Here is a 15,789-nt window from a genome sequence, read left to right as displayed (position 1 = left end):
TAAGTTTTTTGTTTGTCACATAAACATAACGGAGAATTTGAGAAATTCCGATGCCCTGCTTTATTAAAACACCTCTTACGACCGAAAACATCGGCCGCCGTCATAACGTTTGTTTTTTAGAGTATACAATCCAAGACTACGTCCATAGACTATTATCGCACACTGAGATCTTATATTATATAGATTATACTTACTACGTCCTTCGCTTCACGTTATTACGATTTGCTGTGATTGAAGTACGAATATTTTACGGAACTTTAAACATCGACAAAATAGACAACTTTTAAACGCAATGGGGAATATTCGCACAACCGGAGAATTCAATTAATTCCGTTTTTTTAAATAATTGTGGTATTTTTGACGTAGGTACTATACTTTTTTAATAGTACGCGAACCAAAATGTACTATAATTATAGTTCGATTGGCAACTCTGCGCTCACTGACCGATGACAGCGAGCGGTGGCGGAGAACCAGTAAAAAGATCCCTTGTTTGTGTGATCTTTTTCCGAAATAAATTGTAATTGGTATTGGTATTCGGTATAGAAAGAAAAGTATTGCCACCAAAGTATCGAGGTATCGATACTTTCTTACAGCTCTATGGATGTCACTGACTCACTTGTCAACTCTGTTGTCTTGCCTCACCTACTTGCTGAAAAAAATATCAAATACTCACACTTCTTCAAGACATTAAACCGTACTAAAATATCGAATTGACAAAAATAAAAGTCAAGCTGTCTGCTTCTCCCTTATCTCATATCTTATCAACTAGTATTTACAACTCCTCTTATCTATTTATTGGATCACGATGATCATAACATAATGGCAAACCAAACGCAAAATATTATACAAGAAGAAATGGCGACAACCAGCACAGCCGTCACCACAGTAACGAGAGAGGAACTGTCACAGGTTATATTATTGATACTATAGTTGTTATGTTATGTTATGTTATGGATGCGGTACTATAATGTTATCATGAGCCACGTTCTGTGACGTTTGTTACTTAACGAGTGAGGCTGATAGCGGGTCAGATAGTGTTGTAGTACGACGAACATTTATTTATTATATATTGATCCGTTCTCAAGAAATATCGTGATTAATTCATTCATTTGAACTGTTTTGTTTTATTATTGCGCTTGAAAATGTTTTCCATTTGCCATGTCCTGCGACAATTACCCACTAGAAGTTCGAATGTTTTATCAAAGACATTTTCAACTAGGTCAACCGATCTCAGTCCCTTATCTGGTATATCTGTACTTGATCTCACACGCATTGTTGCTGGTCCCTATTGCACTATGATGCTGGGAGACCTTGGAGCAAATGTTATTAAAGTTGAACACCCTACGGGGGGCGATGAAGCTCGTAAATGGGGTCCCCCTTTTATCAACGGAACGGATGAAACATGTTATTTTGTATGTCTGAACAGAAATAAAAAAAGTGTCTGCATTGATCTCAAGACCCAAAATGGTAAGTTCTTTTTCTTTAATGTTATCATTTTTGAGTATATTTTTTTCCAAGAGGGTTTTATATGTACGGAGTGCGACACTACCCTTGTAGCACAACCTCAAGGGTACCGTTGCCGTGGCCGGACCTTCTTCATCCTGCAGCGGTGCTACAAAAGCGATCTATGCGCTGCAGGTCTGGCATGGCAGGAGGCACAAGTGTTGGTGATGGACCGTGGGAAGTGGCGCAAACTTGTGCTTGCCCTATGCCCCAATGCTGGGGCGTGACAGGGTGAGGTAGTAGTAATTTACAAGTAGATTTAGTAGCTAACATTGTAAGTGGACAGAGCCGGTCCTAGTATATTTTTCCACCAAGAATTGACACCATTAAAATGACAGTCATTGTTCTATATCGAAATGATTCATGTTATCTATTATTTTAGGCAGTTTTATACATACTTATATAATAAACTATTATAATAATTGTCTGCATTATTTTTTTTAGGAATTTCTGTATTATGCGACCTTGCCAAAAAATGTGACATTTTTGTAGAAAATTTTGTACCTGGCAAACTTGATGAACTTGGAATAGGATATACAGCGTTGAAAGAAATAGCTCCCAAACTTATCTACTGTTCAATTACCGGCTACGGGTCTGATGGCCCATATGCCAAAAAGCCTGGGTATGAAAACGTGTATTTATTTTTTAATTTAACTGGTTTTTATTAATTGAGCACGATAATTATTATGATAGCTTTATAGTTTTAACAATTTTTGCTATTTTATATTTTCAAGATACAGTAGAACCTCGATTATCCGGACTACTTGGGGTGAAGATAGTCCGGATAAGGAAAAATCTGATTAATCGAAAAAAAAACATAATTGACAGGGAAAGACAAGTATATTCAGTATGAATAATTTTTATTTTTCTAGATTTACATATACATACATGACATTATGTATAATAAATTATTTTTTATTAAAAAAATCGATTATTGATTTTAGCTTAGCTTATAGCAGGTTCTACCGCGTTACTGGAACTTACCAATGGTCTTTTCAAAATTTTGTTCCATGATTTTTTCAAAGTTGACACATCTAAAGAATTCCAACTATCTGCTGCCATGTAGCAACAATCTTTTAAATTTATTTTCTTGTAGAAGTTGATAACTGTTTCTTCATAATTTTCGTCTGCTAGCAATAATCGTCGAAGCTTATGTTTTCTATATAAACGTTTGAATGTTACACCCTGATCCATCGGTTGTATTACCGTCGTGACAATTTTTCTTTCTTTGTATGAACCACAAAAATACACTCATCTTCTTTATTTCCTGATTTTTTCATAACTTTCCACTCTGAGCTTCCATCTTCTGACATTAAAACTTTTTCACCGCTGACGGCACACCTGTTGTGCCCTCTTAGTTGAGTTGGCCATTCGATATAATTAGCATGTTATTTAAATGTGGTAATTAAATAGTGGCTCAGGGTGGCCGCGTGGCTTAAGCGTTGGACTATCATGCCGTGGGTCTCAGGTTCGAATCCTGGGTCTGGCAAGTACACATATTGTTTTTCAATTTGTGTGTGAGTCAGGGTATGGACCTATTAGGTTGAGCAAGTGGCTGACATCCATTTCTCGTAAAAAACAAAATTTGTTAATACAAACCTCTACTCTGTGAAGGCCCATATGATCCTATTAGGATCGGTCATGGTCGGAAAAAAATTAAATGGTAATTAAATGGTCCGCGGTGAAGAGGTTAAACAATTAGTAAACTTCATAATAGTTTCACTTTGTTTTTTTATATCCAAGATAGAGTTGACGTTCCGATGATACCATATTTATTAGACAGATAACGTCCCGAGTCACCGCGTTTCAAAGCATCGATTATATCCAATATGTCTTTTAATGAAAATAATCCGGATAATCGAGGTTCTACTGTATATGCATTGCAGTTAATAATAATTATTATTCACATGCCCGTCACTAATATTATTCTTCATACATTAACTATTTATCATAAATGTCTACCGTTGGATTTTACTATGCAATCTTATTGAAAATACTATCTTGAATTTAAATTGCTTTACACTGTAAACAGAAGTCAAACGGAATGTTTTATTTTTAGGTATGATGTTATAGCCGCAGGTTACGGTGGATTTTTGAGTGTCACCGGGGAAGAATCCAGAGGACCCGTCAAAGCAGGTGTGGCGGTCACAGATATCGCTACTGGTCTCCACGCGTACGGATCCATAATGGCTGCATTACTTCTGAGACAAAAAACGGGACGTGGTCAGAAAATCGACTGTAATCTTTTATCAACACAGCTGGCGAGCATGATCAATTTGGGTTCCAACTGCTTGAATGCTGGCGCTGTACCGGTGAGGCGAGGGACAGCCCACGAGAGCATCGTTCCTTATCAAGCATTCGCAACTCAAAATGGTCACCTTATTGTCGGAGCGGGATCTGATAAACAGTTTCAGGCGTTGTGTAAAATACTGAATGTCGAAGAAATATCTTCTGATTGCAGATTCTCTAAAAATACATCAAGGATTAAGAATAGAAAAGAATTAATCCGTATTTTAGAGGGTATTTTCATCACAAGGACTACTGAATCTTGGATTGATGCGTTGGAAGGTTCTCCGTTTCCGTACGGTCCGGTGAATTCTCTCCAGCAGGCTTTTGATGATGAACATGTAAAACATATTAAACTCGTAGAAGAAATGGACCATCCTGTTGCCGGTAAACTCAGAGTTGTGGGCCCGCCGGTAAAATTCAGCGACGGCGGCAACTACATCAGATCACGGCCTCCGCTTTTAGGGGAGCACACTGAAGAAATTCTCACTCAATTTTTAGGTTACGATGAACAAAAAATTATTTCTCTCAGAAATATTGGTAGTATTTCGTAGGACTATGATGGGTTTTTTTATGTCAGGGTTTCTGAAGTAAAAGTACAAATAGTATATAATGTGAAAACTATGTACCTACACTGTTTCATCATATTAATATTTATATTTTTTTAAGAACCTTTCAACAGTGTGTTTTGTAAAGATAGAAAATCAATTTAGTATCAATTCTTTTGCCAAATGTTTTATTTATACTATTTTTTCACAATTTGTAAATATTTATTGTTAATATTGGGAACATAAATAAAGTTTTTTTGAGAATCATTTATTTTATTTCTGACCTTTATTGATAAGAACAAATTTAATAATACCGTGTTATTATCATTGCTACATAGTGATAATGCTTAGTGAATATGATCACGATACGTGCTGTCACATGCTGGCACGGTGACAAATTTAGTACATAGTTTCATCAATCCGCATAATATTTTGAATGATCTATCTTTATAAATTCAATTATGGAAAGTGCCAACTCTAATTTATTAGTATTTTGAATTGACAATGTTCGTTTAGTTAGAGGTTCAAAATGTCCTACGGGGTGGGAGCATCGGTCTGATAACATTTTAAATACCAAGAAAAATGACATTACACATCCATTTAGCAGCAGCTTACTGTGACGGCACATAATGTGTTCGAACCATTAATATCATATTATGTACGTTATCAGTAATTTATTATCTATGGATAAATACGTAATAAGTACTATGCACATATTGAGGAGATAAAACTGGTATGGTCCTAAAACAGTGTTTCCAAAACTTATAAATAAAATAAAATAAAATCTCACAAATTTGGCACTTTGGATGTCCATACAAATTCCCATGTCCTAAACTCGATCTTTATTTGGTTCTCCTGAAAAGTAGTGATTTTAGACTTATTTATTGCCCTTTTCCTTTCGCACACAGATATAATATACTTAAGTACTGCCATACCCATACATGGTTAGAATATCACTGAAGTCAAGAAAAAAGATGCAACGTTTACCCCATAAAATCTTTTGCGTACCACTGTATGGGGAATACTGTAGTAAAAGAATAAAAAAGATTACGTGAACACATCACATTGATAGCTCTATGGGTTGTCATCTGGAAATTTTTAATCTTATTAGGGTATTAGTACATAATGAGCTGTTTTAAAAACCCCAATGAAATTTATTCTGAGAAATTTATGTAGATATATGAAATACCTACAGTGGAATAATTTAACCATGAACATGCGCAGATATTTGTCTGATGCTCAGCAATTCAACAGGAAATATGTAATTATTATAAACATACCACATAAGCGTGAAGCTCGATAGTTTTGACAGAAAATGTGATGTAGTTAGAGCGACGCAGAGCGAGAGAAAATAATGTAATAGGCTTCATATAAGAGCTGTCAGAAATAGTATCGGTAACAATAATAAAATTCACTATTGTGGACTGTACTCTCATCAACAGTAATGCACAGCTTCTCCTCGCTCAGCCCTCTGATGTCTAGTTTTCTGTAAGAACTATCTAAACTCACGCTGATGTGGTATATTTATAATTAGTATAATATGTTAGTAATTATTTATTGTTTAAAAGATTTATTATATTTTAAAATTTGTAGTATGGTGTTTATCATGTTTTTATGATTGCAGAATTCCCAACTTCCCCCGGTCGCTGTGCTTAAATTGCGGAAACCACGTTTAAGAAAGAAGGTTGAATGGACTAACGATACCGTGGACAATGAGAATATGAATAAAAAGAAAAGCAAATGTAAGTGTACACATTCTTAATTAACTCAACAATAGAAATAAGTTAATGATAATTTCTTATCATTTCTTTAAATTATGCAGCTACTTTATAAGCTTAAATCAATAATTGATTTGTTATAATAAAAAAATACAAGTTGTAATCAAATTTTATTTACATTATGTTATACAATACTGAATTTTTAATTCAGATTTTTTTGCCCCATAAAGTAAAATTATGGTACTGTGACTGTAGCGCCTCCCTCAATTATTCCTAAATATACATATAGAATATCAATTAGGTATGTAAAAAAACATTATTTTAGTTAAACACCGTGGAAATGAGCTAAGACCACAACTATCTATAATATAAAAATCAATATTTGTTTGTTTGTTTGTTCGTATTTTATGCGTTGCCATACCGTTAATCCGATTGCGATAAAACTTTGTCAACTTATTGCTTGCACTTGCGCGAAGAGTATAGGCTATATCTTATATATAAAAATGAATGTCTGTCTGTCTGTCCCGTATGCGTTCCTATACCATTCATCCGATTGCGACGAAACTTTCGTCAGTTATTGTACGCACACCCGCAAAGGTTTCTAAATTAGAAAAACCATCTTCTTCTTCATTATATCTTCTTTTATTCGTATGGTTCCTATACCATTCATCCGATTGCGATGAAACCTTCGTCAGTTGTTGTGGTAACACCTGTAAAGGTTTCTGAATTAGTACAACCATCTTCTTCTTTTTCATTCTATCTTCTTTTATTCGTATGGTCCCTATATTCATCCGATTGCGATGAAACCTTCGTCAGTTGTTGTGGTAACACCTGTAAAGATTTCTGAATTAGTACAACCATCTTCTTCTTCTATTCGTATACGTTCCTATCATTGGCGGCCTTAGGCCCGAAAAACTGGTAGGTCAATTTTGAATATATTATTTTAATTTGCCTTTTCGTTGTATACTTAAAAGACGTATTGCAAATTGACTTTTTATACATTATATAATAAGTGCTAGAAATTGTTATAGATAGGTACCTACTTACCCTTCAAAAAATGTCCATTTTTCATAACGCCAACCATCGTAACCGAAATTGCACACAACGCGTGTTTTTTTGTAAATTAAGTCCACTTTTCTTTCTTTACTTTTTGAAAAATCATCAATCACACGATTATAAAAATTGTCTATTTTTCCCACATATTTTTTTTCAATACTGAGCATTGCAAGAGCGGTCAGTCTATCTTGGCCCATCGTATTGCGTAGAAAGGTTTTTATTCTTTTGAGAGTGGAAAAACATCTTTCACTTTCAACTGTTGTCATTGGTATGACGAAAATAAATTGGAGAACTTTGATCGACTCGGAAAATGTTTCGTTGAAATTATTGCTGAGTAAAAAATGTAGAAGAGAAACTGCACTATTAGCGCCATGCAAATCATCTCGTTGATAAAACACCAATAATTCATTTTTTAACTTGGTTATGTTTATTTTTTCTAACTGTTTTACCAAATTTACTTGACTTGTGGGAAAATTATTTTTAAAATCAGTGTAATTTTCTTTATTGAACAAATCGGATATAATGAGATGATCGTTGGATGTGAATCGTGCTTCTATTTCCACTATAATTGTATCACAGACTTCAATTGCTACTGCGTTGCTATTGTCATCTATCCGTCGCTTTTTATGATCACCCGTTGCACAGCTGGAATTCGGATTAGTGCTAGCTTCATTTCTGATTTCGGAAATATATTTTTTTAAATTATCGATGTATGTTTTTATCTTAATAGCGTCTAAGTTTCTTTTTTGCATTTGTTTAAATAAAATTTGACAATGAGGCATTATTTTGTGAAAAAAAGTCAACCAATAAATAAAAGTGTTTTTTTCCAAATTATTTATTAAGTTTTGGGCTTGACTTAGGGTATTGGTGTCATTTTCTCTGTCCAGTATTGAATTTAAACACTGTAAAATGTCTTCTCGGTACAAAAAAACTGTCTCCACACATTTAGCATTGAAGCACCATCTAGTTGGAGTTGCTTTCGGTAGACGCACTTTGACGAATTCATCTAATATTTTCGTTCTTTTTGGTGATCTCGAAAAAAAGACGGAAAATGATTGGACTGTGGCAAAAAAAACTTTCAGACCAGTGGTTATGGTGGATGCTTTTTGCAGAACTAAATTAAATTGATGAGCATAACAGTGGATGTACTGTGCTAGTGGAAAAGTTTCGCGGACTCTCGTCTGAACTCCTCCAGTTTTCCCACTCACTATGGCAGCTCCGTCGTAGCTTTGCGCTATTAGCTGTCGGGGAAGAACTTCCAAGATTCTCAGCTCTTTTAAAATTTCTTCTGTTAATCCTATTGCCGTGCACACCTCTGGATTTACAAACTTCCAAAATCTTTCACATACTATATTGTCTTTTAAATATCTCACAACGAAAACCATTTGCGTTTTTGTGGAGCTGTCTGTTGTTTCGTCAACTTGAATAGCTACGTAATTAGATTTTTTTATGTCACATCTAATTTCTTCTTGAGTGACTTTTAATATTGAATCTAGCAATTCGTTTTGGATAGTCTTCGAAATTCCTTTGAATGAAGTTGACCTTTCTAAATGCTCCTTCATAACAATATCTATTTCCTGCATGAAATTTATTAATCCACGAAATATACCAGGATTATCAGACTCTTTAGACTCATCATGGCCTCGTAAGGCCAGCTCAAACGATCCGCAAAATTTAATACACTTTAATATTTTTGTTAAAATTGAACGATTTTTATCGACAGATTCATTGTGATCAGCAATCGATCTGCGGTACGCACTATCTAACTGAATTCGGATATCTGTTGTTCCTAATAAAACAAAACTCATAGAATTATTTATGTGTGCTGTTGACTTGTTATGCTTTTTTATTTTTTCTTTGAGATGTTTTAGATCACCAACACCAAATTCTGTCCATTGCTTTTCATTTTTGCAATCAAAAATTAAACAATGAAAACAAAAAAATAAATTCCTTCGATCGCAACCACATATCCATTCGCAAAAATGATAGCTTTTCTTGTTGAAATATCTGTTAACATCTTTGCTTTCCTCTTTCGTTGTTTGAACTATTTTCATATCCGGCATGTACCTGCCTAATATCTTCGCTTGTAGACGTTTATCATAGTTAAATGTCTCATTCTTTATTTCGTTTAAAATATAATCCACTGAATTAGACATTTTGTGTCAGTTCAAACAAATAAACCGTCGTAAATTCCACAAAACTTCACAAAAATGTAATAAATCACTAAAAACCAAACTTTGTGTGTATATTCGTATAATAACTGCACCAAAAACTATTTACATACGTTTAAAACAACCAAATACATTCGTCGAAACTTGTCAACTGTCAGAAAAAATACATCATACAATAATCTCCGGCGTGGCAGTAGCAAGGGACCCTAGTCGACTTTATCATTCTGTTTCACATAATTAGCTGAAAATATTTTTTGTTTCACACTCGGACAATGGCCGAGAGGCATATAATCCACGCATCCTTGGAACTTAAAGCGTCGAATATTGTTTTATATCTTTCTTTGTCTAATGTATGAAAAATGAGAGAGAAAATTTTATAAAAATTCTCAGTTTGGGTCAAAAATTGAATCGCCGGATGTTGGCGGCGAATTATCGCCCATCGAGAATACAAAACAAAAACACATTTATAATTTCAAATGGCTTCAAATTATTGGGTAAGTATATATATGCATTATGAGCAAGTATTTTAATAAAAAATCAAGCAAGTATTTTATTAAAAGAGTGGGAACTATTTAATATGAACAGCAAGTAAAAAATGATTATTGGTAAGTATTATAATATAACAATGGAAGTATTTAAATTATTATAGGGAATTATTTAAATAATTAATGATAAGTATTAATATCAATTTGTCAGAATAAAATCTATTTTGGACAGATTTTTTCTTTTACTGAAATAACTTATTTAGTAGCTTCCTTATTATGATAAATTTAGCAGGATAGTATTGTTCTTTCTATCTGGCTCTCCAGAACAGATTGTACTATTAGAATAGTATTTCTCTATTATTGCATGCCTTTCGCCCATTCAGTGTAGCAGCATTTGTGTATCTATAAAATGGCTCAATGATGCAATGTCAGTCTCCTGAGCAAGCTTCTAGTGCCTTTAAGATACTATTTCATTTTAACTATCAGCTGTAACTTAACTGCACATTCCGAACCATCAGTAGTAGGTAGCTGTTCTTGATCAAATCGCACTTCAAAGATATATGTAACCTTACCTTGTGAGATTCAAACCCTTAATTTCTACTTCATTGCGGAGTTAAATACAATTGTAGTGTCTATTATATATATTTTCAACTTTGCAATAATAACAAGACATACTTCAAACTTGTATAGTGTTTATTACATATTATTTTCAATATCAGAATTAAATAATAAGACAGACTTCAGTTGTTTACAATAAATACATTTCTTATGTTCATAAATTCACAATAATAATCAATGGTACCTAACAAACATATGACAGAATAAGACGTTTCCTTCAATTACGTATCAATTACATACAACCTATTACTAAAAACGACCACTATCGATCAATGTGAATATATATAATAGTATATCTAAGTATTTTACTCAGCAATCAAAATAATTGACAACACGACACGTCGCTAGCAGGATGGTAAGATGGAAGGAAAGAAAGAATTTATTTGAAATTGAAAGGAGTGCGTAGGACAAGAACGGTTAGATTGTAAACAAACAAACAGTGTCGCCAGGCTATTGAAAATTCTCGTTGGATTTCAAACATGTTTGATATTTTACTCTCCGGTTGCCAGAATTCGTCCGTCAATCACTACGTAAATTCGATTTGTCATTAATACGCAATCATTCGGAACAAAAAAAAATGTTATTGTTTTAAACATTTTTATTGATTAATTTGTTAATTCACACATTAGAAAATGAAATTCATAAAAGAAAACATTTGTGTTGTTTTTACTGTTATATTATTTTATGCAAGTCTACATATAAATAACACAAAATTTTAGGATTATCAGAAGACATTCCGATAATCGCAACATTTGACTTTTGACAGCTCGACTTTTTTATTCGTTCGTTGATCAGTATCAGAGCATAGACAAATCGGACGATTTATTGTCCTCGGACTTTTGGCTCGCCAATGGAGCGCTGGCAATAAATTTCACGGTCTTGTTTACATTACATACTATAATAAATTGACAATATAAAATTATTATCTGATTCTGCATTTACACTAATAGTAAAAATAATAATATACATATATAAATAATTAATATACTTAGGTACTTAAATTAGTAATTTTAAAAGACGTCGAAAAAAACCTTTTTTGTAGTGATGAGTCCAAAACATGTGAAATTATAAAAAATCCACGTACCCTAACTAATTAATTTAGCATACAATTTTAATCGAGATAAATTTAATATCATACTATCAATTATTGTTGTTCCCAAACTGAGATTCATTTTTTTATAAAATTAGACAATAATATGTAATAAAAATGTAGGTACTTAGTTTAAAAAAATATATTAATATGATTTCTGTAATAGTTGTAGTACCTACCCTAGATTACCTATATTTTTGATCAATTATTAATTTAATCTTTGATGTTATTCGCATTTCTTGTGTGAAATGTCTATCTAGCTCTTTTTTCTGCACTTGTGCGACTTCTTAGTTGATCTTCTTTTAATAATAATGTAATCATTAATAGTTTGTTCTTACCGATATTCATGAATGCATAGACTAATATACTTTATATGCGATAATGGTAACCCTAAAATGCCGTACGCCCCATTGAATGTTTTTTACTTTTCATACTATCAAAATAATAATGAATGTTGGTTTTATCTATTGGCCCATGTCATTTAAATAATGATTATTTATTTTTACTACTGATTTTTGAATATTATTTCTTGCTGTACCAATATTTTACATTCAACATTAAAACTGGCGGGCTTATACCGATACTTTGAAATAAATACTTACCATTCATTTAAAATTCTGACAGTTGTTATTTAAAAACTTTTCAAAATTGTCTATTAATACTTGCTTCAAAAATGCACGCCATTTCAAATCCACCGATTATTATTAATATTATTATATGACATTGTACATATTATTAATATTATTATGTCGATTGTAAGGTATTTATTTTGGGAGGACAATGACCGAATGACCTAATGGGAGAGCCGCGTATGGTTCCTATTCTATTCATCAGATTGCAATAAAATTTTCGTCAGTAATTGTGCCAACACCCGCGAAGGTTTCTGAATTAGTACAACCATCTTCTTCTTTTATTCGTATGCGTTCTTATACCATTCGTCCGATTGCAATGAAATTTTGATCAAGTGCTCACGCCCACAAAGGTTTCTGAATTGATACAACCATTTTCTTCTTCTTTTTCTTCTATTCGTATGCGTTCTTATACCATTCATCCGATTGCGATGAAATTTTGACCAATTGTGCGCACGCCCGTGAAGGTTTCTGAATTAGTACAACCATCTTCTATTCGTATTCGTTCCTATACCATTCATCCGATTGCAATGAAGCTTTGGTGAGTTGTCGTGCGCACGCCCGCGAAGGTTTCTGAATTAGTACAATCGTCTTCTTCTTCTATTCGTATGCGTTCCTATACCATTCATCCGATTGCGATGAAACTTTTGTCAGTTGTTGTGCGCACACCTGCGAAGGTTTCTAAATTAGTATTATATAAAAAACAAAGTTGTTTGTTTGTTCCATCCAATTGTGATTTTTTTTACTACATATTAATAACATTAATAACGTTTTCATATTTTGGATTCGATTTTAATTTAGTGTTCTTTTGTTTGACCTTTACTCCTATTAGAATTATTTTCATATTGCCATATTGTATTACACAGATATTTTAATATTAAAAAAATAATTACCTCTTATTATTTTTTAAATATCTAAGATAAATATAACCCACGAAGCGACCCTGTGCGATGCCGGGTACTTCAGCTAGTATATTATAATAATATGTACCTATAACATGTTAATCAAACTTTCTTCTATAGAGATACTGGAGCGTAAGTAAATGTATGAAATTGAGATAAAAAAGAACCAACTACTACTAGATAGGTCTACTGATTAAGTTAGCTACGATTGACTTTGCATTGCAGGTTCATGTGACGTGGCACACTTCTATTGTGATTTTCCACTATAATTTCAGATTCACCCAATTAGGTACATAATTAGCCAAAATATGCCTTGAATACTTACATTCCTATGATCGGATAGTGTATAATTAAATTCTACTTCAATTTGACACTTCACGCATTGCCGTATCAAAACAGACATTTGAATATAAAATTTAGCTATAAATGCCTGTCGAAAGATTCATCAGTTTTATGTAGGGGGTCAGCAATACATTGATAATATTATTTTTAAGATGAATAATCCACAAGAAACAGCGAGAAATGCATAATATGTAGGTTATCTAAACAAAGGAATAGACTTCAAACCAGAATACGAATCAGTATTTTGTTTTTGAAACTGATAATAGAAGAACTGGTTACTAATACAACCACAGATACAATTTTTCGATTCAAAAATTGAACTGCCTTCAGGATTCCTAATACGGAATGCATGATAATTCTTTTGATATCAATAAAGAAAAAATACCTATCTCATTATGATGTGTTGTCACTATGATAGGTGACATGCACAAAATATGTCATCTGACACAACACAAGTCTGCCTGCCCGCAGGTTCACAATTCCACGACATGCATAATGTTTATTAAATAACACGTTAATTATATCTAATGGCCAAGTACTCCAAACGCGCCAGGCTTACATAATCATAACACGTATGAAAATGGCTATAATGAATAAAGCACCTGCAGAACATGCCCTATCTTAAAAGTCACCGCACGCTACTGGTATGTGGATAAACGTAGATTGCTTTGGAGTATTGATGAAATGTTTAATTTGAACTTTTCAGGTTGCTGCATCTACGAGAAGAAAAGAGAATTCGATGAGGACTCAGGCTCAGAAGAGTCAGGCGACGAATGTGATAATTGCGCCGGACATGTGGAGATGAAGAAACATAAGCAGTTGCCTCAGACAGATCCACAGAAACCGCTTCCTCCCGACATTTCTTAAATAAATTGTTAAAATTATTTTTTGTAATAGTTTATAGGATAGATGAAGAAAAAAGAAAGTCACAATTTGTGAATTTTTCATAAGAGCTTTGTCTCTTTTTTGGGATAAACGGACTCCTGGTTTGGTCGCCTAGATTGATTATTTTCGCCTAGTCTGTGGATTTTTATATCTGTTATTGGCCTGTATTACCTAATGCAATACAGGTGTCTAATTTTAATGTTGAATTTTGATGAAATTCTCTTTGATATTTGCCTGTATCCGTAGAAAATTGCATTGTGAGCAATTTTGTTTTGTCTGGGCACGGTGGCTTTCCCTGTTTAGTCGGTGTAAATGTATGTTAAAGGACATTTTAGCGGGATTCATATCTATTTTAATGGCCCGATAGAAAAGAATGAAATGTTTCAAAATTCCAGAAACGAGGCGACATCATTCACTATTTTTGAATAATCAATTTTCTCTAGTTTTTGTTAGCCTGTACCTCTTCATATTATCGGTATTAACTGATTTATTGTCTCAGCTGTTAATATCTATCGTTTATAACATAATCATACTGTAAATTGATAGGTGTGTTAATATTTTTAATTTATATAACCTACCATACTATAGACAATTTTATTATAATAGAAAGTTTTGTGAGTTCTGTAAGGCTGATTTTATAATTTGAAAGGTTGTTATGTGGCAAAATATTTACTTTTGATGATAAAGCTGCATGAAACATAATATTATATCCAGTATTTTGTAATATAGGAAATTATTCCAAATCTACACTAGTTTATTGTCTATTGAGTGTTCAAACAATATATCTTGATTTATCAATAAATTGAATAAAATTAGTGTTGGAAAAACTGTCTTTTATTATTTGTTGTTTCAATAACATCACATGTCATGAAATAAAAATAATATAGGCACTTTTGACTCTTAAATGGACAATGGATCAATGAAGAAACTGAGAGATATCTGTTTGAGACAAAGACTTCAACTACTTTAACATGTAAAAATAAATACATAGGCACCATAGTACATGAATCAGTGGCATGCGGTTCGTAGATGTAAAGGTAAAGCGACTACAAAAATAATCAAATAAATATGTCGATAGTTCAATAGGGGAACAACTCATAAAACCTTGTTCCAAGATAATGGCGTTGGAATTTTTTGCAGTAATTCTCATTTTAATTTTAAAGCCTTGATTTCGTTGAAAGTGTATGTTTTTTTATATTTAATTTAGTAGAATTCATCAATACACAATGAAATTATACATTTTAATAAGGAATTAACCAATAAATTTGATTATATAACGGAATTACTAATTAATCTCAGAAAGGGTTATTCGATTTTATGACACATTGAAGACATTTTTGACTATTTTTTTTGCTGAATTATAAAGAGAAGACTTTTCTATATCGAATGGCATTCTTAACTCAAAACCTTTAAATTATGAGTTGTTCCCCTATTGAACTGTGGTATCGATGTGTATGTAGGTATTTATTGTACAATTTTGTATCATAAATTTTACTTAACTTTTCATCTTCTAAAGGTCCTATATTTCTTATGTAAACATTTTTGCAATACTATTA

At 32.8% G+C, this 15,789-nt stretch overlaps 1 protein-coding gene across 1 annotated transcript; it reads left to right on the top strand.

Annotated features, from left to right (window-relative positions):
• The first annotated feature begins 1,021 nt into the window (after positions 1-1,021).
• Positions 1,022-15,049, top strand: LOC147066226 (succinyl-CoA:glutarate CoA-transferase-like). Its single transcript, XM_085955738.1, has 6 exons — positions 1,022-1,467; positions 1,948-2,125; positions 3,563-4,329; positions 5,246-5,265; positions 5,962-6,079; positions 14,055-15,049. The coding sequence occupies exons 1-6, from the start codon at positions 1,143-1,145 to the stop codon at positions 14,213-14,215; spliced, it is 1,569 nt and encodes a 522-aa protein (XP_085811864.1). The 5' UTR covers positions 1,022-1,142; the 3' UTR covers positions 14,216-15,049.
• Positions 15,050-15,789: the final 740 nt, after the last annotated feature.

Source organism: Rhyacophila brunnea, unplaced genomic scaffold, assembly GCF_057557595.1.
Source record: "Rhyacophila brunnea isolate RB1 unplaced genomic scaffold, BYU_Rbru_1.0 scaffold_5, whole genome shotgun sequence".
In the NCBI taxonomy this organism is placed as follows: Eukaryota; Metazoa; Arthropoda; class Insecta; order Trichoptera; family Rhyacophilidae; genus Rhyacophila; species Rhyacophila brunnea.
This window is presented reverse-complemented; position numbering and strand designations above follow the sequence as displayed.

What these genes read in the sequence shown, in the direction of transcription:
- LOC147066226 (XM_085955738.1), top strand. Translation starts at nt 1,143, where the DNA reads ATGTTTTCCATTTGCCATGTCCTGCGACAATTACCCACTAGAAGTTCG. An exon ending in TATTTCTCTCAGAAATATTG is followed by an intron (nt 4,330 to 5,245) that starts GTAGTATTTCGT and finishes TTTCGCACACAG; the next exon opens with ATATAATATACTTAAGTACT. An exon ending in ATATAATATACTTAAGTACT is followed by an intron (nt 5,266 to 5,961) that starts GCCATACCCATA and finishes TTATGATTGCAG; the next exon opens with AATTCCCAACTTCCCCCGGT.